Source organism: Mustela erminea, chromosome 6 (genome assembly GCF_009829155.1).
Source record: "Mustela erminea isolate mMusErm1 chromosome 6, mMusErm1.Pri, whole genome shotgun sequence".
Taxonomy (NCBI): Eukaryota; Metazoa; Chordata; class Mammalia; order Carnivora; family Mustelidae; genus Mustela; species Mustela erminea.
This window is the reverse complement of record NC_045619.1, coordinates 8,180,525-8,207,973: the sequence shown is the minus strand read 5'-3', so window position 1 is coordinate 8,207,973 and position 27,449 is coordinate 8,180,525. Positions and strand designations below refer to the sequence as shown.

The 27,449-nt window shown below is 43.7% G+C and overlaps 1 protein-coding gene across 7 annotated transcripts in view; it reads left to right on the top strand.

The window, feature by feature from the left end:
- The window catches only part of TNRC6B (trinucleotide repeat containing adaptor 6B), a 67,282-nt gene that overhangs the window by 28,919 nt on the left and 10,914 nt on the right, over positions 1–27,449 (top strand). For 6 of the 7 annotated variants that reach the window (XM_032346202.1, XM_032346201.1, XM_032346197.1 and 3 more), the window contains 10 exons: positions 9,322–9,453; positions 9,736–9,831; positions 10,004–10,193; positions 16,838–16,975; positions 19,186–19,362; positions 21,013–21,159; positions 21,423–21,518; positions 24,035–24,259; positions 24,690–24,760; positions 27,303–27,442. In XM_032346202.1, coding sequence (XP_032202093.1) covers positions 9,322–9,453; positions 9,736–9,831; positions 10,004–10,193; positions 16,838–16,975; positions 19,186–19,362; positions 21,013–21,159; positions 21,423–21,518; positions 24,035–24,259; positions 24,690–24,760; positions 27,303–27,442 — 1,412 coding nt within the window. Of the gene's footprint in view, positions 1–9,321; positions 9,454–9,735; positions 9,832–10,003; positions 10,194–16,837; positions 16,976–19,185; positions 19,363–21,012; positions 21,160–21,422; positions 21,519–24,034; positions 24,260–24,689; positions 24,761–27,302; positions 27,447–27,449 lie in introns of those variants that run through there. The other variant, XM_032346203.1, reaches the window with a different exon arrangement.

The following is a 27,449-nucleotide window of genomic DNA, read 5'->3' as shown; positions in this document are numbered from 1 at the left end:
GCCCCGTGGGTGACTCTTAAATACTCTTAAAGACTGTCTTCAGGGGCGCCTGGGTGGCTCAGTGGGTTAGGGCCTCTGCCTTTGGCTCAGGTCATGATCTCAGGGTCCTGGGATCGAGCCCCATGTCGGGCTGTCCACTCCGCAGGGAGCCTGCTTCCTCTTCTCTCTCTCTCTACCTGCCTCTCTGCCTACTTGTGATCTCTGTCTGTCAAATAAATAAATAAAATCTTAAAAAGAAAAAAAAAAAAAAAAAGACTGTCTTCAGCCCAGATCTCTCTTCTCAATTCCATGGACCTCTGGGCATCTCTGTTAGGAGGCCTTACAGGCACTTCAGGTCAGCGTGTCCAAAACAGAACATGTAATTCCATCCCATACTCCCTTCTTTTTTTTTTTTAAAGAAATATTTGTCTTTTTCTTAGTTTTGTTTTTTGTTTTTTTTTAAGATTTATTTATTTGAGAGACAAAGATCACAAGCAGGCAGAGAGTCAGGCAGGGGCCGGGGAGGGGGGAAGCAGGCTCCCCGCTGAGCAGAGAGCCCAATGCGGGGCTCAATCCCAGGACCCTGGGACCATGACCTGAGTTGAAGGCAGAGGCTTTAACCCACTGAGCCACCCAGGTGCCCCCCCATACTCCCTTTTAAAACATCCTCTCCCTCCGGGTCTGTGGCTCTCCCATCCTCCAGGTGCTCAGGCCACAGCTCTCGGAGCTGGTGCAGAGTCCCCTGAGCTCACATTCAGTCCACCAACAAATCCCCCTTCAGAGCTCTGTCCCAGATCTGTTTCCTACCACCTCTGCTAACAGGACCCATGGCAGATGACCACTGTTTCCCTCCCAGAAGTGGCCTCCTGATTGGTCCCGCCCTGCCTGCCTCCAGTGTCTTCTCCACCCAGCATTCTGGTAATCCTCAAAAACTACACGGTTCAGGGTGGCCCTCCACCACCTGAATCCTTGAAATGTGACCAGTGGGTGCAAGAACTGAAATTTTAATTGATTTACACTTAAATAGCCACACCTGCTCGGTGGCTGCTGAATGAACATTCTAGATGGATCACGGGAAGTTAAGGGTAAATCGTGTTACCACTTTATCCTCTCCCGGCTCCCTCTCTCCCTGAGAGTACAAAGCCAGCTCTTTACTGTGGGTTTCAGCGCTCGTGGTCACCTCCCCACCCCGGACACCTGCCACTCTCCCTCCCCATTAGCTCTGGCCTGTCTAGTCAACGTGCCCTAGGGCACCAGGTGTGTTCTGGAATGCTGTTCTCGCAGATTGCCACAGGGCTCCATCCATACTTCCCTCAGATCTCTGCTGCCGAGGCGCCTTCCCAGAGAGGCTCTCCCAGGCCGGTCTGTGGACCGTACAGCCCACCACGGTCACTCTCCCCACCCGCAGGCGTGTGCCGAGCTTCACAGTGGCCGAGTCTGTATCTGCCTTTGTTCACTGCTGGATCCTGAAATCCACGACTGCGCAGGGCATGTATTTTGAGTAAATACATGTCGAGTCATGGGAAGATGCATTTCAGAATGATTAGGAAGTGGAATTGTTCGGGAAAGCACAGTTCACTTAGTCTGAGAGACCTAAGGCTGCCAGTCTCTGTATGACCTATGATCTGCTCTGTGTAGAGAAAAGTATTTGTGTTCTCATTTTCGAGATTTATTCATTTAGCAAAATGTGGTTAACGTTTATTTGATGCATAAATGGGGGCAGAATCTTAAACTGTAGAAACCTCAGGGTTTTTTCCTCACATTTCCATATCTTAAAAAACAAAGCAGTTGGGTAGCTAGCTATTTATTTATTTATTTATTTATTTATTTATTTAAGTAAAGACAGTATAATAACCACACTGAAAGTTTGGATAACGGAAAAAAAAATTCTTCCAGGAACCCCCGATCCAGCTGCAGTGACAGGGATTATTTTTACAAAATCCCCTATTCATACCGTTCATATACTGGCATGGTTTCACATAATGACATTTGTGGTCACTGTATCCTGCGGTTTCTGTTAACTTTGGGTCATACCTGGTATTTTCCCTGTTACAACATAGTCTTCTATCGATCATTTGTAACGAAGAAGGCATAATGTTCCATCGGGTAGATTTACTTTTATTTCCTGAAACATTCTCATCCCTATTATTGGATATTAAATTGTTTCTAATTTTTCACTGTTAAAAATAATGCAATAGAGAAACCCTTATCCGTAGATCTCTTTTTAAAAATATCTTATTTGTTTATTTATTTGTTTGAGAGGGAGAGAACGCATGCATAGGAACAGGGGGAAGGAATAGAGGGAAAGGGAGAAGCAGACAATTCTGCTGAGCAGGGAGCCCAGTGGAACTGGATCCCGGGACCCCAAGGTCATGACCTGAGCCAAAGGCAGATGTTCAACCAAATGAGCCACCCAGGTGTCCCATCCATAGATCTTTTATGCAGCCTTATACATCAATCTGTGCCCATGTTATTTCCACCTTCAGTTGCCCAGAATGAAATGTATGGGTCAAAAGACATGAACACTGAAATTTTTTAATGTATAATACCAAATTTTACATCCATTTTAACTGCCTTATCAGGGCAGTCCATGTGTAATGTGAACCCGGAAAGGAGACATTGAAATTCACCTTTAAGATTTGCTGCAGGTGTTCCAGGTCTTGGGTTTCTACCTTGTCTCTTTCCTCCTGTTACTCAAATATTCCGAAAGTAACATATTCTACCAGGCTCTTGTCTTGCTTTAAATTGCTGTCATTTTGCACCTGCAGTGCTTCGGTAAATGCCATATTGACTCCAACTAGATCTTCCCTTTCTCCAGCCCAGCTGGAGATTGAAGGGCTTTTAAGCCAGAATAATTAAATCCCTGCTACGGGAATGTGCAGACCTGCACTTTAATTACTCTGCAACCCAGGCATGAACAGCCATTTGCCAGGAGCCTAGTGGTGCTTCTCTCTGGTCCTTTTGTATTCATCGGGGAAGGGCAGTGTTTAGTCTGGGGAAGGGAAAAGTTGGGCAAAGCTAGACAGAAAGTCCTTGAAGGTAACCTTTCTAGTCTTTATGACTGTCAGTTTATGGCACATTGGAGTTGCTGGCCTCCAAATTAAATTTAAAGAATAAAACACCTTGGGGTGCCTGGTGGGTTAAGGCCTCTGCCTTCGGCTCAGGTCCGACCTGAGACCAGGACAGGATGGTCTCAGGGTCCTGGGATCGAGCCCTGCATTGGGCTCTTTGCTCAGCAGGGAGCCTGCTTCCCTCTCTCTCTCTCTCTCTCTGTCTGCCTCTCTGCCTGCTTGTGATCTATCTGTCAAATAAATAAATAAAATCTTAGAAAAAAAAAAAGAATAAAACACCTCGTGTTAGCATTTTTTTACAGTTCTTTCCGTATCTGTCTATCTTTAAACAGTATAGTTTGACTTTGACTTTTTTTTGCGTTTTATGTAACAAAAACATGCAGTATGAAGCCTTCTATGACTTCTTTCACTTGACAGTGCTTCTGAGATTTCCCCATGTTGATCTGGGCAGTTTGGTTTATGTAGTCTCTGTTACATGAATATACCATCGGTTATTTATCTCTTCCACTACCAGTAGACATTTGGGTCGTTTCCAGATTTCTGCTATTACGAGCAGTGCTGCTATGAATATTCCTATGTCTGTCTCCTAGGACGAATTTGTTTCCTAGGGTACTGCTGGATCACACGCATGTTTTACTTTGAATGGTGGTTTCTTTAGCTAATTTCAAGGGATAGGAATATTGGAGGTGGGTGGGAAGCATGGGCTCTTGGCAAACCATGGCATACGTTCTCAAGACTGAAGAGAAATGGGTTGATCGGCAGACTAGCTCATTTGTTCAGTAGAGCTTTTAAAACTGAACGGAGAAGTGGGAAGAAAGGAAGGTTCTGACAATGGCTGTTTCTTTGAGAGGTTGGCAGATTGGAAAACAGAATAAGCAGAATAGATTTCCCATGAATCATAGAGTCCTTTCCCTTCGAAAAGGAAATGAGAAACAATGCTGATGGCCTGGGAGCAGCACTGTCCCATAGAAATAGAACACAAATCACATAATGTAACATAAGGTTTTTGGTATCCACATTTAATAAGATAAAAAGAAACAGGTAAAATTCCATTTAATAATATATATATATTCTTTCTTTTATAAGATTTTTTTTTTAATTTATTTATTTGACAGAGATCACAAGTAGGCAGAGAGGCAGGCAGAGAGAGGGAGAGGAAGCAGGCTCCCTGCTGAGGACCGAGCCCAACACAGGGCTCGATCCCAGGACCCCAGGACCATGACCTGAGCCGAAGGCAGAGGCCTTAACCCACTGAGCCATCCAGGCTCCCCAACATATATATATATTCTTTAACCCAGTATAGCTACATTACCATTTCAACCTGCAATCAGTGCTTAAAGGTTATTATTGAAATTTTTACTTTTTTTTTCTTTTTTTTAAATATTAAGCCCGTCGTGCTGGCGGTAAAATCGGTGTGGAGGCACAGTGCACAGGAGTGGATGCACACGCTGAGCTCACAATTGCTAGGCCTCCAGCTATTAACACAGAAAATCCAACAAGCATTTCCATTGGTTGGCAACCCTCAGCATCTCTTAGAGAGTAGAGAGGAAACAGCTGGGAGAACTGTTGCTTTAATCCAAAATACATCCCAAAATGACAGCATTGATAGGCTAAGTGAAAGTGGCTGAGATCTTGGAAGAAAACGAGTTGGTGAGCCCGGACAGGAAACATGACCTCAGATATTTCTAGACTAGAAAGTATGAATGGAAAGGTGGGCAGGTATTCTTGAAACTGGTAGAGACGGGGACTCAGAAGCACCAATTTAACTCAGTTATGCTAAAGAAAGATCCAGTGGAAAGACCCAGTGGGTGTCTGGTGAGAGCTTTCTGATGACTCAGATTTTATTTTATTTTATCTTATTTTTTTAAGATTTTTATCTATTTATTTGACACAGAGAGAGAGATCACAGGTAGGCAGAGAGAGAAGGGGAAGCAGGCTCCCTGCCGAACCGAGAGCCGGATGCGGGGCTTGATCCCAGGACCCTGAGATCATGACCTGAGCCAAAGACAGAGGCCTAACCCTCTGAGCCACCCAGGCGCCCCTGACTCAGATTTTAAAGGGGTATTTTCAAAAGATGGAAAGTAAGGGTAGCAAGCAGGGATGAACATGTGTAAGAGTGTGTTGGGGAATTGCAACATAAACAGAATTGCAAAACAGCAGGCATATTGAAAGAGCTTTCAGCGTTTGGTTTGGTGCGGTTCTGGTGACTGGGAAAAGAATCCCTGCTTTGGACTACTTGTATTTGTATTAAATGATTAAATAGAAATTAAGTTAAATTAAGTGAAAATAAAGTTTCTACCGCTTTTGTCTTCTCCATTAAGAACAAAGATGTTCGACCAAAAGGGTTAAGACAAATTAAATCCTACAACAGAGAAAGAATTTGTGAAAAGAATTGCTGAGCCCTTCTGTGATCTTGGAGGAAGTCTGGGGATCTTCAAGGGGAGTTTAATAATGACAACTCCTCTTTCTTGCACAAATCCTAAATTTTTAAGACAAGATGAAGGCATGTGGGGCCAAAATATCCCCTTTACCACTGAGAAAGCTGATCTTGGAGTATGTGAGCTTCCTAATCCTGAATTACAAACTTAGACAGCAGTAACTGGAAGAGGGCCACCTTCCCTGTAGGTTTACTGCCACCAAGAAAGGGCAGGATGCCTGGAGTGTGATGAGAAGGTGAGTCCCCCTTCCCCAACAAGGAAGTGAGGAGAATGGGGATTTTTTAAAATAATTTTTGAAACATTAAGGGAAGTGGCTTAGACTGATGAACTTGGTGCCAATTCTAGGCAAGATTCTAGACTAGATATCAAAAATACAGCTTTTTGAGCGTCTGTGATAGGAAATCAAGAATCATAAATTTACTAATAAGTCTTAACTGATTTTCTTTATTAATCGGTTAAAAAAATCACAGATTATAAGAATGATAGAGTTGTTGTCAAAATCCTTATTTTGACAAGCCATTTGACAAGCTGTCTCTTTGTTTTAGATAAGATGTATAAGTGTAAGTTAAGTGCTGAAACAGTTGTGTGGATTAGTAAATGATTGACTATTCCCAGCCCGATCACTTTCAGTTGGAAAGAAGTTTTTACGGACATGCTGATAGGTTATCTTAAGCTCTATCACGTTCCAGATTCCCACCAACAACCAGATAGGGAAACGCAAACTGGGAATAAGTGGAATAATAGGTTAGAAAAGAATTCAGTGGAGTGACTGTTAATAAGTTAAAATATCATATTCACGGGGTACCTGGCTGGCTTACTACGTGAAGCGTGCCAACTCTTGATCTCAGGGTTATGAGTTCCAGCCCCACACTGACTGTAGAGATTACATTAAAAAAAAATTTTAGGCAACTGAGTGGCTCAGTCAGTTAACTGTCTGCCTTTGGCTCAGGTCATGATCCCAGAGTCCTGGGATTGAGCCCCACATGGGGCTCCCTGCTGAGCAGGGAGCCTGCTTCTCCCTCTCCCTCTGTTGCTTCCCCTGCTTGTGCTCTCTCACTCTCTCTCTCTCTGTCAAATAAATAAAATCTTTTTTTTTTTTTTTTTTAATTTAAATCTGGTGCGCCTGGATGGCTAGGTCATGATCTTAGGGTTGTGAGATCAAGCCCCACGTCAGCCTCTGCACTAGGTGTGGAGCCTGCTTACGATTCTCTCTGTGGGATGTTTGGTGGCTCAGTTGGTTAAGAGTCTGCCTTTAGCTCAGGTCATGATCCCAGGGTCCTAGAGTTGAGCCCCACATTGAGCTCCTTGCTCAGCGGGGAGCCTGCTTCTCCCTCTGCCTCTTCTTCCCCTGCTTGTGCTTTCTCTCTCTTTATCTGTCTCAATGTCTGACAAATAAATAAATAAATAAAATCATTTAAAAAAATTTTCTCCCTCTCCTCCTTGCACTCACTCACTCTCAAACAAAAACAAAAACAAAAACAAAAACTCTTCCTAAAAAACCCAGGTGTGCCTGGGTGGCTCAGTGGGTTAAAGCCTCTGCCTTCAGCTAAGCTCATGATCCCAGGACCCTGGGATCGAGCCCCACATCGGGCTCTCTGCTTTGCGGGGACCCTACTTCCTCCTCTCTCTCTCTCTGTCTGTCAAATAAAAAAAGAAAATTAAGTCTTAAAAAAATAAAATACCTATTTAATAGGTATTTATCAAGCATCTACTATATGCCATGTACATAAAGATAAGATCCTAAGTTCAAAAACATCAATTAGTACAATTCAACCTGCTTAAATATTACATAGGAGAGCAAAACCTAAAAGTATTACAGATTTTTTTTTTTTTTTAAAGATTTTATTTATTTATTTGACAGAGAGAGAAATCACAAGTAGGCGGAGAGTCAGGCAGAGAGAGAGAGAGAAGCAGGCTCCCGCTGAGCAAAGAGCCCGATGCGGGACTCGATCCCAGGACACTGAGATCATGACCTGAGCCGAAGGCAGCGGCTTAACCCACTGAGCCACCCAGGCGCCCCAGTATTACAGATTTTAATTGACAGTAAGTTTAGTGTGTGATTGGGAGTTAGGGTGCGATCATCATAGAAACGGAGATCTCAGGCATTGTTAAATAGAAGTCTGGCTTTTAACCCAATGGTTAGTGATAGCCAGGTCTACTTAGTACTCGACTGCTCTAGAAAATGACTCTCTCTGTCTTGGGCTGTGCATTGAGAAATTGGATGAGATACGCATGAGAGAATTCCTCATGTTTGGTCTGAAGATGAGACACAAAGAGCTATAATCATCTCCCGACATTTGGAGAGCCGTCCCTGTGGAAGGATACGAGCATTTATGAAGTGCAGTTCTAAGCCTTTGATGTGGATTAACTCATAACATCCTCAATCACCAGAGTTAATATTATTATTCTAATTTTGGAGATAAGGAAAATGAGGCTCAGAAGGGCTAACAGTCACACACGTTAGCAATGGGAGCCCGTGCAGTCGGCCTGCAGCCCCAATACATGACCAGTGTGTCGCCCCCCACCATGGAAGGTTCATTTTGTTCTCTGTGGCACCAGCTGATTCAGTAGGTTGGGAGAACGAAAGTGCAGGGTAACTCCAGCTCCGTGCAAACGTCTTAGACCAGCAGTCTGAAGGTGCGAGGGAGTCTTTTCTCTGCCCTTGAAGGTTCTGCAGCCCAGCCTAGCTCACTCCTGAAGACCATGGAGAAGGAGCAGGTTGAGTCATCTGACCAGTTAGGCTCCTTCACTCTGCCTCTCTGTGCCTCCCAGTGTTTGGTGTGAGAAGTCATGAACTGAAACTCCAGTGTCTCCCACCTACAGGCTAATGTATATTCCTTATGTGTATAACAGAAATACTTTTAGGCATTTATTTATTACTTTTGTGAAGTTTGATATACTTTGTTTCCGTTTCCAGTAACAATTTCTCAGGTAAAAGTCATATTGTCATTAAAACTTTTTGTCTTGCCGAAGTCTTCCTGATTGTAAGTTCATAAATTTTATTGTAGAAAAATTGAAAAACCTAAATAGAGAATTTAAAAGCTCTTTTTCTTTAAAAAAAAAAAAAAAGATTTTATCTTGGGCTGACTGGGTGGCTCAGTCAGTTAAGCATCTGCCTTCTGCTCAGGTCATGATCCTGGGGTCCTGGGGTCAAGCCCTGCATTGGGCTCCCTGCTCAGCAGGGAGTCTGCTTCTCCCTCTCCCTCAGCCTGCTACTCCCTCTGCTTGTTCTCTCTCTGTGTCTGTCAGATGAATAAATAAAATCTCCTTAAAGAATTTAAAAGCAGGGGTGCCTGGGTGGCTCAGTGGGTTAAAGCCTCTGCCTTCAGCTCAGGTCATGATCCCAGGGTTCTGGGATCGAGCCCCACATCAGGCTCTCTGCTCAGCAGAGAGCCTGCTCCCCACCCCCACCCCCACCCCGGCCTGCCTCTCTGCCTACTTCTGATCTCTGTCTGTCAAATAAATAAATAAAATATTTTTTAAAAAATTTAAAAACAAAATAAAAAGATTTTATCTTAGGTAATCTCTACCCCCAATGTGGGGCTCGAACTTAGAACCCCCAAGATCAGGAGTTGCACACTCCATCGACTGAGCCAGCCAGTTGCCCCTAAAATTAGCTCTTAACTATCTCACCACTCAGAGATAACCGTTGTTAACACTTTAGTGTATTTCTCCTGATCATTTAATATTTTCCACAAATACTTGTCAAGGAAACCATGGGTGCTTGTTTTAGACCTACTAAGACCTTCTTACAGGGAAAAAAAAAAGTTTTATTGTGGCAAGTTCTAAAAAATTCATCTTTTTTAAAAATTCATCTTTTTTTTTCTTGTCAGGTTTCTGCCTCAATGCTCAAGCAGTTTCCCAACAGTGGCCTGAACCCAGGTCTTTTCAATGTGGGGCCCCAGTTGTCTCCTCAACAAATTGCCATGCTGAGCCAGCTTCCACAGATTCCCCAGTTTCAGTTGGTGAGTAGCAGGTTTTCCTCCTATAGCTTAAAAAAAAAAAAAAAAAAAAAGGCTATTTGCTTTTTTTCCCCCCTTTAACTTTGATTTGCTTCGTTTTATGCATGTTTAAGGGTCTTATGAGCTCAGCTAGAGGTAGATGTGCCCAGTAGACCAGGAACTGGGTGGTCCTTCCCTCCTAGACGCTTGATTCAGCCACTGTGCTTTGGTGCACAGCTCCCTAGGGTGTCTCAGTAAGTCGAACTCAGGAAACTTTGCTCCTCTCTCCCCTCCCCTGTTTTGTAGGCATGTCAGCTTCTCCTGCAGCAGCAGCAGCAGCAGCAGTTGCTACAGAACCAGAGGAAGCTTTCTCAAGCCGTGCGCCAGCAGCAAGAGCAGCAGGTACGCGGGGTTGGCAGGGTCCCTCTAGTGCTCTGTGTGAGCACTGCAGCTCGGGGCCTCTGAGAGCCCAGCACCAGCCGTCTGCGGTCTCTGCTGGGAGGGTCAGGGTGCTGGCTTCTCATGTGTCCGTTTTCGCTCCGGTTCCCCCTCGCTCTGGCCTCCTGGCCTCCAGCTGGCTCGGATGGTGAGTGCGCTCCAGCAGCAGCAGCAGCAGCAGCAGCAACAGAGACAGCCTGGCATGAAGCACTCGCCCTCTCATCCCGTTGGGCCCAAGCCACATCTGGACAACATGGTACCCAACGCTCTGAATGTGGGGCTCCCAGACCTTCAAACCAAAGGGCCAATACCTGGATATGGTTCTGGTAAGTGGTCAGTAGTGCAGATCACCTTTAACAAAATCTGACAGTCACGCGCTGAGCCTCTGGTGGAGCTCGGTCTTCCTTAACCCCTGTTTGCGCAGCAGCCACACGAGAGAGAGAAGGATTCTCACCCTGGCCTTCCAGCCGATAGCCGAGAGTTCTGATGGTGTCTGAAAGCTGACCACACGATGAGTAAATCTCAGAGCTGTGCTTCCGACTTCTCTGGGTCCAAGGGAGTCTTTTACTATTTTCAAATGACAACCTGCTCTTCTGCCATCAGGAATTTTTTTTTTTTTTGTAAGATTTTATTTATTTATTTGACAGAGAGAGAGCACAAGTAAGCAGAGGGGCAGACAGAGGGAGAGAGAACCAGGCTCTCTGCTGAGCAGGAAGCCCGATGCAGGGCTCGATCCCAGGACCCTGGGATCATGACCTGAGCTGAAGGCAGAGGCTTAACCCACTGAGCCACCCAGGCGCCCCTGCCACCGGGAATTTTTGAAAGCCAGTTGAAACGTTTGTTCGCGCTGTGAGTGCCACACGCATCTGAAGTTATAATCTGTTAGAATATGTACAGGCTGAGGTGTTTAGCTCTACTGATAAAAGTTCCTTCTTGTGGTGAAATGGAAAACTAAAATGAAGCTCGGGAGACAAACTGATAGAATTCTTCTGATATTAGTATTTCATCTGATTTAAATAGAATTAGCTCAAGTAAGATTATACCTTTGACATTCATCAAGAATTTGTTGGCAGGCAAACGGTAGCTTTTTCAGAACCGGGGAACGTGTGGTAAGCAGAATCCAGTCCGTGAGGCAACAGTGACTTAAAAATAAAATGTAAAAATTAAAAAGGTACCACACACTACAGTGGGTTTTTTCTCAAAGTGATAAGATTCAGGTCTTATTTTGGTAAGGAAAATACTAATTTTAGTATATGTGCTGCCGAAGCGAGTAAGGAAAATACTGTTCTGTGCAAACTCAAAAAATAAGAGTCGGGGAGACCTGAAACCCTTGGCTCCTAGGAAACAAAGCGACTCTGGACACATAGCCCTGCTCTCTGCTCTACTTCTGTGGGGTGCACACTGCCTGCTGGGTGTCCACGTGCGGAGAAGAGCAGGGACTTCCAAGGATGCTTTGATCCTGATCCTGGATAGTTTTAAGGGAATTAATTTCCAGATCCACCAATGGCATTGTTTCTTTAAAATGGTCTGATTGAGAACTGACTTAAATTCAAAATAACCTTTCTTCCACTTGACATAAAAGAAGAGCAAACTCTCCACCAGCTCCTGTCTTACTAAGGCCTGCCCATCTTGGGTGTAGAAATCCAGGGTGCTAAGCAAGGGGGAAGCCTCCCATGATGACTAAGGGAGGTGTCATTAACTCTGTGTTTCCAGGCTTCACCTTCCCTTTTTTTTTTTTTTTTTTAAGATTTTATTTATTTATTTGACAGAGATCACAAGTAGAGAGGCAGACAGAGAGAAAGGAGGAAACAGGCTCTCCGCTGAGCAGAGAGCCTGGTGCCAGCCTTGATCCCAGGACGCTGGGATCATGACCTGAACCGAAGGCAGAGGCTTAACCCACTGAGCCACCCAGGCACCTCAAGGCTTCACCTTCTTACAACATTTTCTGTTAAGGATGAAATGAAATAAGAACCTGGGTATTTTGGTATGTGTCCAGTTCTTGTGAATTTAGATGCCGTATATGATAATGAAGCAAGGTAGCTTTGCTTACTGCATCCCCTTTTGGCAAAGAGTATGTGGTTCCCAGAGTAGGGTCTAGTCGTACAAAGCAAAGTGGACATCTGGAAGTCCTGGGCAGCTTTTCCACATGTTGAAATGCACAGTTCTTTTGAGCTCTTCAGTCTCATGCCCTAGGGCCATGTCTTAGGTGGAAAGAAAAGTATCTTCCAACAATTTGAGCAACATAGGTTAGTGACACAGGTACTCTTAAGTACACATTTTTTCACAATTTATCAGATAAAACCTGTGAATGGACCTCTTATGTGCTTTTATTTAGGCTTTTTTTTTCCTATGGCTGAAGGATCAGAGTTTTATATACATACAAACATATTACATTTACTGAGGAAAAGGCATTTTTTTAAATCATACTTTTGTTTCAAAATAACTTAAATTTAACTATGCATTATAATCCAAATTAAGTAAGGAGAAAAACATACTGACTTACTGATTTATTTCCATTTGGTCATTTATGGAACAGTAGATAAATTTTATTAGGTCTTTATCATATTGTGATCTGACCACTTACAATCTGCTTTATAAAGTATACTTTGCAATTTATTTCACAGTTAAAAATGTCCTTAATTCCTTAATATTATGACATTTATTTGAATTGAAAAATACGTTTTGGGATTGAAAGTAAATCTAATTTGGCTGCCTGTTTTGAATAACTAAATCTATAGCTTTTTTAAGATTTTGATGAAAATATACGTACTGCATTCAGAGAGGTTAAATTTTTTTTCAAAAAGTGTATAACAAAGATGTAGTAAAATGAATACTATTTCACTTTTCCTACTATTGAGTATTAAACTAAAAAAGATACCTCTGGGTGAAAGAGAGGCACGAACAGTTAAAAGCCTCTTAGTAAGTCCTTAAAAAAAGCCTCTTTTGGTATATTTTCTCAAAATTAAAAAGTTGAATGAGTTTAATGATTCTTTAACTGATCCTTGACTGATTGTTTTTATTTAAAAAAAAAAAATGGTTTCTCATTCTCTGCTTTTAGCAGAATTGAAAATATACCTAACTGAGTTGTCGGATTGGTGACCTATCTAAACATGTTTGAACAGCTGTGTACTTATATATAAGATTTCTTGGTGCTTTTTGTCTCTCAGAATTTAAAAAGTAGGAATAGTGTGAACTCCCTCTCATCTCTCATGTATAGGTATCTGAACTAATCAAGAAGTAAAGTCCCTCGTCTTATTAGAAAATGTCCTAGGGCCCCTGGGTGGCTCGGGCAGTTGGATGTCTGACTCTTAGCTCAGGTCTTGGTCTCAGGGTTGTGAGTTCAAGCCCCGTGCCAAATATGGAACCTACTTAAAAGGGAAAAAAACATACTTCCAATAAAATTTTACTTCTCCTGTTTATTGGATGTCTCACTCTTAGCTCAGCTCAGGTCTTGGTCTCAGGGTTGTGAGTTCAAGCCCCGTGCCGAATGTGGAACCTACTTAAAAGGGGAAAACTTACTTCCAATAAAATTAATCAAAATTTGGGGGCGCCTGGCTGGCTCAGTTGTTCGAGCATGCGATTCTTGATCTCAGGGTTGTAAGTTTGAGCCCCATGTTGGGTAGAGACTACTTAAAAAATACATATATTTGTGTTAAAAGAGCAACTATGGGTGGTTTGTTTCTTTTACAGTGTATTTTTATTATTATAAAAGCACAGATTTGTTTTTTAATCTATAATAAATCTTTTATAATCTATAATAAAAGGAAAAGCGGGAAAGAAAGAACTAACATAGACAAAGAGTGTGAAAGAGGAAGTCCCAGTTTCCTTAAGGAGGTGGCAGCTGAGCCAAATGGTAATGATGAGGAGTCAGTGAAGTAGCGTGTGTGGCAGAGAAGGTAATTCTGGCCAGGATGGATAAGGGGGGCCAAGGGTTGGATCTATAGGAACGATAAGATAGGTAAAAAGGAGGTACTGGAGACACGAACGCCTGAGAGAGCAGGAGGCATGTCTTACTTCTGTTTGTCCCTCAGCTCCTCACAGAGCCTGGCACAAATGAGGCTTTCTGTGGGGGTGCGCTGACCTGAACCGAAGGACTGTCGGACGGGAGCTCAGGTTCTGTGCTGGTGAGCCGGAGGGTTACTGGGAGGCCGCTTGGTGGACCGAGGAATGTGGTTTTGATGAAGTAGCAAGGACAGAAAGGTCTGGAAGTTGCTGGGCTTGGAGATGTGGCGCCTCACAAATGGCGTAGAGGTTGTGAGTCTTGCCCATTACTCTGGGGCATCGAAGAAAGATCCAGAACCATGTGCAGCCTCGCGCTGATTCTTCCTCTCCCGGTTTTGGGTTCAGAGGTTAAACCTTTCAGGGCAGTTTTATCTCCTGCTCTCCGCACAGTCCTCTGGGTGTTTTCTTCCCAAACCTTGTTCCTTAGTTAGGACGCTGCCTTGCTTTGGTGATGTTTGATTCCCAAGTTTCTAACCAGAAAGATGCCAACCTCGCTTAAGGTTCAGATGGAACTGCTCAATCTGTCCCCTCATCCCCTCGAGATGTGTAACTCTTCATAATTTTCTACACTTCATGTGTCACAAAAGGACTCTAAGCAGCTGAAATTAAATAATTATAATTCACAGTGGGTTCTAAAGACATTTCAGAGCAACTCTAAAGAAAAAGTAATGTGGGGGCGCCTGGGTGACTCAGTTGGTTAAGCGTCTGCCATTAGCTCAGGTCATGAACCTGGGGTCCTGGGGTTGAGTCTCACGTCGGACTCCCTGCTCAGTGTGGGGGCGGGGGGGCTGCTTCTCCCTCTCCCTCTGCCATTACCCCTCCCTGTGCACTCTCTTTCTTTGTCAAATAAATGAATGGAATCTTTAAAAAAAAAAAAAGAAAAGAAAAGAAATATGTAAGGAATGGTTCTTTATCTTCTTACTAATCGTCAGGTTCTTTCTAGTCTTCACCATATAATCCAGGGTTATTCCCAAAAGCTCTTCCTCCATGGTTGGAACCAAGCTTTCAAATAGCTGGAATCCAGGCACTTGGCGTTGGTTTTCTCTGTCAAAGGTAGAGGCGTTCCTTGCCCAAGGAGCAACCCACTTAGGCCATTAAAGCTTCCGTCAGAGAAGGGCTTTATTGCTTTCAGCCTGCTATCCTCCAGTCTTATTTCATTTCAACTACGTAGGAAAACTCTTCTTTTTTTTTTTTTTTTTTTTTTAAGATTTTATTTATTTATTTGACAGAGAGAGAGAGATCACAAGTAGGCAGAGAGTCAGACAGAGAGAGAGAGAAGCAGGCTCCCTGCTGAGCAAAGAGCCCGATGCGGGGCTTGATCCCAGGACACTGAGATCATGACCTGAGCCGAAGGCAGCGGCTTAATCCACTGAGCCACCCAGGCGCCCCGGAAAACTCTTCTTTTAAAGAAAAAAAAAATCAGTTAATTTGAAGTATTTCCAGCTTATGCCAAGAATTTCTGCTCCCCGCCCCCATGCTCCAAGTAATCACATGGACTAGTAAAGTTGCTTACAAACAGTGCGAAGCAGTGTTCTTTATATTAATAGCAACATTTTAAATATAGGTCAAGGCTTTAGGAATGATTTGAACTGGATTTATTATGCATTTATAAAACTGACTCTGACAACTCAGAAGCACGAGGAGAAAACGTGACCTGGGCCCTCATGGGATTTGGATAATCAGTAGAATCTCAGAGCCAGTGAGGCACCACACATGGTTGGAGGGTCAAGTGGGTACAGCGAGAAGCGTGGCCTGGCTGCCGTGGCACATCTTCTCCAGAACCAGCAGATGAGGTTTGGCTCCTGTAGCCGCCTGAGCTTTCGCGTGACGGGGCCCCTGCTCACCCCCCTTGCGATGGCTGTTCTGTGCTCACTGCGGTCCCTCCTCAGTCTCCCTCTGGCTGTTCATTGCTCTTCCCCTCCTCTGTTTCATTTGTGTATTTTAGTACTTTATTTTGCTCTTGATGTTGACATTCTGATCTACAGTGGGTGGTGGGGCCTGGGAGACCCTGTCAGCAAGCCTCTCATGCTCATTCTCCCCTGTTCCGCCCGGTGCAGCAGGAAGTCATGACCCACCTATGCTCGTGCTAAAAGCCTTGACACCTGAGGCTTACCTGGGGTTCGTTGCAGAGTAACCTCTGAACCTCTCCTTCATTGTCTGTTCGAGCTCTGGGGTCTTGTCACTGCATAAAGATTTCTTACAAATTGATCTCCTCTATCTGCCTTGATCTCCGTGTGCCCCATTCTTACACTTTTTCTAAAATACAAACTTTTTTTTAAGTTTACGTATTTTTAGTCATCTCCACCCAATGTGGGGCTCAAACTCATGACCCTGAGATTAAGAGTCACTTGCTTTTCCAACGGAACCAGCCGGATGCTCCCTAAAATACAAACTTAGTTTTCTCATTCTCTCACTTGTTAAAAAATGTCATTCCCCCTCATCTCCTGTCACCCTGCCTCACTTCAGCCATGGTTAGCCCAGCACTAGAGTCACACTGAACTCCTCATTCCCTAAATGTACCAGATTGTCATCAATTAAAGCTTTCTGCTTGGTGTCCTTGACTTAGCTGCATACCTGCCATCGGCTCTAAATCAAATATCCCTTCTTCGTCAAAGCCTTTCTTCAGCCACACACCCTCACCCTCATGGCTGTTGTTCTGCCATATTAGTTTGATGTGTGGAGATGGCACTTTGAGTTGGCGAATTCCTGGCCCCAGCATTCTGCCTGGCGCAGGCATTAGCTGAAGGAGTGAGTGTTGGGGAGTCCTGCACTGTGTCATACCTGCACAAAGAGCCATTGCTTTCTTGAGCAAGCAAGGGCCAATTGATTTTGAATCAAAATCTCTGAGTGAAGAAACTTTTTGTGAATGAGTCTTTAAATGACAAATGAAGTTGGTTCTATCTCAGATCTCTTGGTTGCTGATACTAGAAATATATAGGAAGATGTAAAATGTGGTTCTCTGTTTTAGGCTTCAGCTCTGGCGGCATGGACTATGGCATGGTTGGTGGGAAGGAGGCTGGAACAGAGTCTCGCTTTAAACAATGGACCTCCATGATGGAGGGACTGCCCTCTGTAGCCACACAGGAAGCCAATATGCACAAAAATGGTAAGAGCAAGCAAAGCCTTACGAGTTGGAGCTGTACAGCCTTCCCGGGCCTTGATGTTACATCACATCCTGTAAAATTATTTTAAAGCACAAATCTTTAGCTTTTTCTTGATCTCTAGATTTTTTTCCTCCAAATCCTATGATCACCTGTGAGAGGCAGGTTGGGGTTGTGTATATTTCAAATTATAAGAAACTTCAAATGCTAGCTGTAATTAAGGGGAGCAGAATTTCCCACCTGTAATGGGATTGAGGACAGTAGCAGTGAAGTCGAGAACCCATTAGGATGAAACCCTAATATTTGGGCTGAGAGAACAGAACCCCTTTTTTTTTTTTTTCTTTTTTGAAGGTATAAGAGATCACAACAAATATCATGTTGATTACTCAAACCCTTTAGTCTCCAAAAGATAGATAACATGAAATTTGAACGGTCCACAAAGCTTTCTTGTTCGTAATGAATTAGTGTCCACAAGACAGCAGCTGAGGGACATCAGGGGCTTTGGTTGTGAACCGTGGGCTCTTCATTTCCGTCATTCTCTGTAAATGCTTCTCTGTGTCCCTGTAAAACAGATAAAAGGTCTTCGAAACTTCCTTCAGCCTTTGCTTCAGTGTTTATTTTACTGGACAGTAATTCACGTGGACTCAGCTGTAGCCCTGAGAACCAGGTATAACCGGGTGTTGGGCTGGTCTGGCCGCAGTTCCCTGGCAGACCTGAGCGCTTCGGGTCTGAAAACGTCCAGGGTTCCTTTACCAACCACTCTTGAACGTGTCAGTCCGAGAGACAGTAAACTGGCCACATGGAGCTCCTCCTTGCTCTCCCTGTGTGCTTTCATTTGATTTCATGCCACGAAATCAAGAATGATTTACTGAAATTCTAATACCTATCTCTAGACTGAATAATTCAGGCCCAGCATTTATAGCTTTGGGCTCTTATCCTGCTTCTTTAGGCTGGTGATTCGTCAGGTCCCCTTGTCCCCAAAGACATGATTGGTGCATGATAATAAACACAAAATGTCATGTGAGAGGATATCTAGAAGTTTAAACATCTACTTGCCTTCTCAGAGCTTGTAGATACAGTGCTCCCCATGTCCTCAGCCATCGCCACGGTAATTGAGCTCTTCATTTCCTACGACTTCAGTGTGATGTGCCCTTGAGTCAGATTTCTGTCAGCGGCTCCAGAAATGCAGGCGATGTGTTAGCAGAGCGTGGAGGTGGTTTTGATAATGCTCCTACTGGGCCAACGCAGGCAAATTATTTTAATCAATATTTACACAAATATTTTAATACATCATGCTGGAAATAATTTTATCTGTTTATAAACAGCATCCTGAGGGGAGATCAGGTGACACAATTGCAGCATGTAAAATTCATTTGAGAAAGAAATAGGGTAGTATCTCACAGAGGCCCAAAGTTTTATTGAAGGTGAAGATCCTTTTTTGTTAGATTAAGAGAACTTTTGAGATTTCAATGTTCTTCCTGCCTCGTAGCATCAGAAATGCATAAAAGGGGCACAGACAGAACTGCCGAAATCTCTCAGGAAGAAAGTTACAAAAGGATTAGTTCTGCTTTGTGTGTGGGGCCATGGGCTGCAGAGCTGCAGGGTTCCCTGCTCACGTGCTGGAGAGACCTAAGGCGGGACTTCATCTCATGGCTTTGGAATTCAAAGCAATCGCAGATGCTGTTCTCTCCAGTGGGCTCCCTCTGTATATGCTGCTTCTTCCAGCTACTTGAGGTCTGACAAGCACGGAAGAACCTGGGGCGGTGGCAGGGGCTGGGGGGAGGCATCCGTACAAGTGTCATGAGAACATATCCTGTGTACCACGGATTGTGTAGTGTTTTTCCCCATTTCTCATTCTTGAGTCATCAGTATGGAAACTGGGGAGAATGATATGATTCATCGTTGATGAAAGTTTTGTTAATTTCTTAAACCATGGAATTTTAAAACTGAAAGGAAGATTCGAGGATGAGAAAAGTGCTGTGTGCTTCAGTGAGACCCCAGGAGGCTCAGGAAGGTGAAATGGATTGTTTCTACTCATCTGCTTGTGAATTGGATACTGGCTCACCAGGGTGACCTCTCGTTCCAGCACCTCTTTTTTTTTTCCCTTCTAACTGCATAAACATCAGAATACTGTTCTCTGCTGAATAAGAGACTTGACAAGTTATGTTCATAAGAATCCTTTCTGGGTGTGAATGAATTTCCTCTCTCCTCTCAGGCGCTATCGTGGCCCCTGGTAAGACTCGAGGAGGGTCACCATACAACCAGTTTGATATCATCCCGAGTGACACACTGGGTGGCCATACGGGTCCTGCTGGTGATAGCTGGTTACCTGCCAAATCTCCACCAACAAATAAAATCGGAAGTAAATCCAGCAATGCCAGTTGGCCTCCAGGTACTGTCCAGGCCATGTTTTTTGTTTTGTTTTGTTTTTTTCCTGGTGTATCGTTTGTTTTTAATTCTTAATCTTGGGTTCTGGGCAGATTGCTTTTGCCAGTTATTAAGGCACTTACTTTATTTTTTCATTTCGTAATTACTGTCTGATAAGAGCCAGGCATGGTGCTATGGGAAAGATAGGACATTCACAGTAGATGGGGTCTCCTCCACTCCTTCGAGTTCAGTCAGGAAGGTGAGGTATAGACGCTGGTCCCCCACAAGACAGGTAACTGTGATGAACACTGCAGAGGCACGGACGAGCTATAGGAGGTCAGAGGAGTAGAATTTGGAGATCAGAGAAGGTGATGTGGGAGCACTGGCACTGTGGCATTCGTCCGTGGGTAGGATGCCTTGTAACATGGGATCTTCTGAAATGTCCATGTAATTGACTTGTTTATTCATGAAGCAAGTATTACCACTTAGGTCCCAGGTATGCAATAATGCTGCCGTGAGAGTCTTTGTTACTTTTTTCCTCTCTTTTTATTTTGATACAATATTTTCATTGTAAAAATTTTTCAAATTTAGTTAAGCAAAAATAAAAAATCCGTGTGTCTCTCTCTAAACCTCTTCCTGTATGGCCATGTTTGTAATAGGAATCCATTTCGTTTCCTCCCATTGAAGCTCGTATAATGTATATTGTTTGCGTGTAATGCTCTATCTCTCCATCATGATTGGGAAAACAAAAGCTTGTAAATCCTATCCCATGGCTTTGAGTAGGATTTAAATTAACTGATAAAAAAAATTGCAGACACGTTGTCCACGTATTCTAGGCTTTCTCGTGATAAGCCAGCTCATTCCTGCTGTTTGTCCCTGGCTGTTCCACGTCACGGTGGTCGCTTGCGTTGTGTTTTCTTTTGTGTATCTGAGCCAATTTTCGGTGAAATAAATGGGAGAAGTCACTCATCTCCAACCCAGATTTTCTCCCAGTTCTTGTTCTGGATGCCCGGACAGTTCTTCTGAGCACCGGGTTACTTACTCCTGACTTTGCTGCCCTCAGGCCCGAACTTCCTGGGAGCAGGAGGAGCGGCCGCCTGGACCAGGCACTGATGAGCTCTGGTTCAAAGCCACAGAGACCGAAAAAGTCAGCGTGCTTGATGACATAGAGGTTCTGGCACAGTACTTGTTTGGGCTGAGTGTTTTGTGTTTTGTTTTAAGATTTTTATTTATTCGACAGACAGAGATCACAAGTAGGCAGAGAGGCAGGCAAAGGGGCGGGGGAAGCAGGCTCCCGGCCAAGCAGAGAGCCCAGTGCAGGACTCGATCCCAGGACCCCCGAGATCATGACCCGAGCCAAAGGCAGAGACTTAACCTACTGAGCCACCCAGGTGCCCCCGGGCTGAATTTTTATCTTTAATTTTATGTTAAAAGTCTGAACTAAAATAGATTGAGTATTCTACTTTTCACAGATCTATGTCTTATATCAAAAACTAACTTGAGGGGCATCTGACTGGCTCAGTCAGAGGAACATAGGATTTGATCTCGGGGTTGTGAGTCTGAGCCCCACACTGGACGTAGAAATTCCTTAAAAATAAAATTTAAAAAAGAAACTAGATTTTTATCATTTTTTTGAACAACCTCCTACCTCTAATATTTGTTCTCCTTCTTTCAGAATTCCAACCAGGAGTGCCGTGGAAAGGTATCCAAAACATTGACCCTGAATCTGACCCCTATGTCACCCCAGGAAGTGTGCTGGGGGGTACAGCCACATCTCCCATTGTAGATACTGACCACCAACTTCTGCGGGATAACACCACAGGTAAACGAGTGAGGCATCCTTTGTGTTTATTCAATATCCAACATTTCGTATCTGTCAATCTATGTTTTCATTTGTACTTGCTAATAATCTAATAATTTAATCAGAAAACATAAAAATATGTAGCTTTTCAGGGGCTTTTGGGATACATTTTTAGATACATTTTAATCTTCCATCAAAGGCTAAATACAGTACTTAAGGTTTCACTGGTTATACTGACGTCTGTCTGCAGTATTTTCATCTCATTCTTCCCGTGTCACCCAAAGGGTCTAATTCTTCCCTCAACACCTCGCTGCCTTCACCTGGTGCCTGGCCCTACAGTGCCTCTGACAACTCCTTTACCAACGTTCATAGCACTTCAGGTACAAGTATGACCTCTTTGTTTCCCTTTGGCTAGCACTTTCTCGTCAGGTTCCCCTTGACAAAGGAAGTGGCACTTATTTCTTAAGGACGACTTCAACATAAGCTAACTGGCTAAGTCAGCCAAAATGGAGGCAGACCTCTTCTGTTGGCCGTGTTCTCAAGGGGCTTCCTGTGGCACAGAGACAGGATGAGACACATAGATTTAGGGCAGGGCAGATGGTGACATAATTGCAGGGACCCTTGTGGGAGGGCAGAGGTTAAATTTGGTGCCACAAGTGCTTTTCTTGAACCAGAAGGAATCATGGCCATGGGAAGGGCCGGGGAAATCCAGGTTATTATTTCTTAGGCAGCCAATTATGGCTTGCTTTTCTTAAAAAAAAAAAAAATCCTTCCACTTATGGACAAAGGCTACAGGCAAATGGCCAAGGGGGAAAAAAAAGAGACCTTCAATTAATTCTACCAACAACATTTGTTGAATTCCTTATGTGTATGTGTGTTACTTTTTTTTTTTTTTTTTTAAGATGATAGGGAATGACAACTTAATGGATACAATAAAGCCTTTGAAGTCACTCATTCAACACACTGCCTTATAGATTGGTAGAGAGATTATTTCTAATTGGCACCTTGGTCTTGGAAAAGTTAGACCTCAAGCCATTAAAGTCATTAAGGCTTCTGTTCTGTCCAAGCAAAAGCAAATGGAACAAATCCTTAACTACTTTCTAAGACACTGTAGGTGAATGGCTTTACAGATTATCTTCTTTTTCTTTTCACCTCTGTGTCACATCGACAGGGTCACAATTGCCTGTCACGTATTGACTGCTCCTGGAGACCAGGCTGAGCCATCAGCATGAGTCCTTATCTTACCTTCATCAAATACTGGGAGCAGGTCCTGGCCTTCTCCCCATTTTATCGATGAAGAAACTCAGACTCAAAGAGCTCATAGTTTGCCTCAGGTCTGAGTGAGTGTGTAAGGGCACAACTCAGCAATCCAGGTTTCTGACCACCCTGAATTATACTTTCGTGGGACTTCTTTACATGTAAAAACTCACTTTTCAGCCCAACTCTTTTATTCCAGTAACTGCCCGTTGTCTTCAGTTGAACTGTTTTTATCTTTTTGTCTACATTTGGACATTCACCTGAGAGATGACCCAAGAATCACCTCAGACATGTTTTTTTTTTTTTAAAGATTTTATTTATTTATGTGACAGATCACAAGTAGGCAGAGAGGCAGGCAGAGAGAGAGAGGAAGAAGCAGGCACCCTGCTAAGCAGAGAGCCCAATGCGGGGCTCGATCCCAGGATCCTGGGATCGTTACCTGAGCTGAAGGCAGAGGCTTTAACCCACTGAGCCACCCAGGCGCCCCGACATATTTAAACTGAGTGTATACTTTTCCGCACCCCCCCCCATTATCTTTTCCTAACGAAGTATTTGCATTCAGTAACTGTCTTGGGTGTTTCCCAGGGGGTGTAGTCTGCAGCCCCATCTCCCATCCATATCTTCTGCTCCACTCTACTTGCTGTCACCCAAGATGAGGGCCAAGTTGAAATACTATGTGCTCAATCTAGTAGTATCCTCATAGGCCCCCTGCCCACCTTTCCAGCCTCCTATACCTGCTCCTGTGAAATATTGTTTAGCCAGAACTGGAGGAAAACATACTTGGTACAGATAGAGTTCAGATTGGATATTGGTCTATATTCTCCTGTCTCTCTGAGCCCAACCATTTATGTAAATCCTTCCAGACCTATCTTTGCAAACCCTTACGTGATGGCCAAGCCGTGTCTTCTCTATGTATTGAACATGTGTGATGATGCCTGAGGTTACCAATTCTCTTATTTTTCTGTTATGTCTTCCCCGGTGAACTCTTGAGAATAACTGTATTACCCACAGCATTGATTAAGTGCCTTTAAGCATCTTAAGCCCTTGGCAAATATTTGTTGATTGTTTTTTGAATGTTGGGGCGCCTGGCTGGCTCAGTCAGTAGAGAATGTGACTCTTGATCTCAGGGTTGTAATTTCGAGCTCCATATTGGGTGTAGAGATTACTTTAAAAAAACCTTGCAAAAAAAATTTTATTTGAATGTTGATAGCTAATAATCTGGATCAAGAAAAGTACAAATTTCTAATTACTTTTCATTCAGTCAATGACTATTTATAGAATAGTTTTACTAGGGTTCACATTCTACTGTATCCGTAAGACTAATGGTTCTAGGAATACTTCCCTTCAGTTAATCTTCCCTTTCATGTTCTGTTTGACCAAGAAAGTAGTAGAGAATTAGTTATCTTATTAAATCTTCAGTTTATATGTTGTCAATTCAGAGTAATAATCGTTGACATTTTTATATTTAGTAAGCTCAAGGGTCAATGTTACTTTGCAATGCTACTCTCAAAATGTTTTTTTTAACTATTTTTAGAATTTTATGAATATACACATGTATATTCATGTGTATGTATTTTGTATATTGACAAAAGTGACCGGTCCTAACCTTATTCCTTCCTTAATTTTCTCTTCTTTATAGCAAAGTTCCCTGATTACAAATCAACATGGTCCCCAGATCCCATAGGACACAACCCCACTCATCTCTCCAACAAGATGTGGAAAAACCATATTTCCTCAAGGAACACTACACCGCTGCCCCGCCCACCTCCCGGTCTGACCAACCCCAAACCGTCATCTCCCTGGAGCAGCACAGCACCCCGATCAGTCAGGGGGTGGGGGACACAGGACTCGCGGCTTGCCTCGGGTGAGAAGGATCCACCAAAAACACAAGGGGTTCATGTTAACACAAAACAACAATGAATGAAATCTTCAGAAGACAGGAAGTCTGGTAGAGGAGAGTATCTCTTGAGTGGAAGGTAGCAGTCAGTCCAGGGCAGAGGGATCCGAGAACTCTCAAGGGACTGTTGAAGCAAAAATGATGACCAGCAGAGGGAGAACATTAGGAGGAAAACGTTGTCTTAACAGTGAGGTACGCAAGTGCGTAAGTGTAGGAGGTGTAGGAAAAGAGAGCTGGCCATTCAGTGACCGGGGGGAGGGGGTCAGAGGGCGGTCGAAAAGAGAAGCCCGCGGAGAACAGGAGAGAAGTAGTATGTGGGCTGTGTGAAAGTGTTTCTCACACGTGGCTTCCTGACTTTTTTTATTGCTCTTCCTAATTGTTTTTCTGGTTGCTTCAGCCTCTACCTGGAGTGATGGTGGTTCAGTCCGTCCCAGTTACTGGCTGGTTCTTCACAATCTCACTCCACAGGTAATCATGTTTCCTTGTGATTTTCGAGACAGGACTTGATTGCATTAAGACAGGGAAACTCAGGTGTGGGATGTCGGCAGATAAGAAAGCTTATTAATTTCCTGGTCACTACAGAGAGGTCCAGCGCACAGGAGTGGGTCTGCGGACCCAAGGGCTTGAAGCCTTCTAAATGGGGAGTGTAGGCCCAGCAAGGCTTAAGACTCAATATCTTCCCATTTTTATGCTTCATAAATAATTAACCATCCCTCTTGGCAGTAGAGGAAATCTGTCAGTTTCCTAGTGTGAATGCCACATGAGTGCTTTCAGTTTTCCGTCTGTTACTCTCTTCTTTGTAGATGGCATTACTAATTTGCTCTCTTCAGAACATGCCCTCTGGGTTGTTTTTACAGTGATGGGTTTCATTTGCTCCAAGCCACTCTGTCACCTTGTTTGCTTGATAACTGACATATTTGCAGGAGTATTACGTTGAACACTCACATGAGATTAAATGAACCCACTGCAAGTGAGCCCATGACCTTCATTTGGACTTGACAGCACCCCCTTTACAACACCTTATTCAAAGGAGTCAATTATGTCTCCTTCCCTTTGACACATAAAATGAATTGTCTAGCATTTAATTCATAAATGGATTCATGCACACTTTAGTAAGCCAGCATGTTCTAGAGTGTTCCCATGGGATATTAATAGGTCTCTGGCCTAATATGTTTGGAATATATACTTGATTAAACAAAATTAAGCAGGTTTCTCCACTATGAGACTTCTTAGATCCTTTAATATGCTAACATGTATTATGATCCTCTGTGGGGAAATACAGCTTCTCCTAAATTTACTTGCCCAGTGAATCTGTTTGTGCAGAGTGTACCCAGGGCTTATATTTAAGAGTACATGTGGAGAAGGGTAGTTCATAAATACAGTTAGCATGAGGAAAGATCTGGGTTGGCTCTTAGTCTCCGTATCAATTCAGCTAAAAGCCTTAGGTGGGGTTTTTTTTTTTAGCTGATAAATGACTGAAGTATGAAGATTTTATATGACTATACTCAGAACTGTATATGCCTCATTAGAACATTTTTAAAGAATTTGAGATTAAGCACGAGTGGGGGGGGCTGGTGCAGAGGGAGTGGGAAAAGCAGATTCCCCACTGAGAGCCTGACACGGGACTAGATCTCAGGACCCCGAGATCATGACCTGAGCTGAAGGCAGCAGACACTTAGCCGACTGAGCCACCCGGCATCCCAGAATATGACAACATTCTGAAAGCTTTCGCTCAGTGTGGTGGTTATATGGTTAGGATGAGAGAGACAGTAATGGATACGCTGTTTTGAAAGGAACCTGGGGAAGCTAACGAGCTGTCCACTTCTGTTTTATTCTATGAAAAACAGTGAATACATATGTATATGTGTGTAAAATGAATCAAGGGGTTGGCTGTGTTTGTAGTAAAAAGAATTGTTTAATTTTAAAGCTCAGAACTGCCTAATAGACGAATCTCCATCGTAGCTTAGAAAGTTTTTAGGGCAAATCTTTTGGAACTTGGATAAATTTACTTTAAATACCTAAAATCTGTTTAGAGGGCATCTCTGCTGAAAGGTTACTTGTGGCATACTCTAGGCCATGCTCATATAGTTGCTTATCATTTTCTATAAAGAAATTTGGTGAACCTACTGGTTTCCATCCTGCAGGGTTTCCGTGGCGAAACCACACAGCGTTTCCACAGCTGCCACCAGTAGCACAAATTTCGAAGGCTGTTCCGATGGTCATCTGTTTCCCTTCCAAAGAAATGAACCGAGTGTTGGACTCCGCAGCCTATCTCAAGCTAGTTAAGATCGCAGTACAGATAAGTTGATCAGAGTGAAGAAGTAGGTTTGTTCATCCATGTCCTGGGTGAGAGGAACAGTCTCGAATCACTGGACATGAGAGTCTGGCTAACAGGAGGCTGAGGCAGCAGAGTTCACAGAGAAGGAGGCAGAAAGTCTCACCCTGGGTTGGCCACCGTGGGAGTCCAAGGACACCACTATAGTCCGTGAGCTAGGTCAGCCAGCAGCATCCCACACCATGAGGTGTGATTAGCAGTGCTAACCTCTTAGTTCTCTGTGAGATCATTACCCGGGGAAGTGGAGATTACTACACTGGCAGTGATGCCAAGAACTGGGCATGTTCTCTTAAATTCTACTCAGGTGCCGTCTTATTTCTGCTCCCTGCAGCCTCACAGATCAACACACGGTCACTTGTTTACCTCTTCAGGAAAAGACACTGCAGGTTGAATCCTATGATTTGTTTTGAGCTGTGTTTTACAAACGTTTCTATTTCTAGTGTGGACCCACTAGATCTTAGCCCAGGGCTTTGAAAATCTTAAAATTTGCCTTTAAGACCTCTATTCAGTGCACTCTTTCCTGCTCCGAGTTCTTCCTTCCTTTCTCCAAGACGCATTTTGAGCTGATACCGTTATTTACAATCCAGGAGTCTTCTCCTGTGTAAGAACGGCCACTTGCGTTCCCTTCACACCCCACGACCAGGTTTTAATCTCGTGAATGTCATTACCCCTCAGATCGATGGGTCAACGTTGAGAACCATCTGCATGCAGCATGGCCCACTGCTGACATTCCATCTGAACCTAACCCAGGGCACCGCCCTGATTCGATACAGCACCAAACAGGAGGCGGCCAAGGCCCAGACCGCACTGCACATGTGAGTA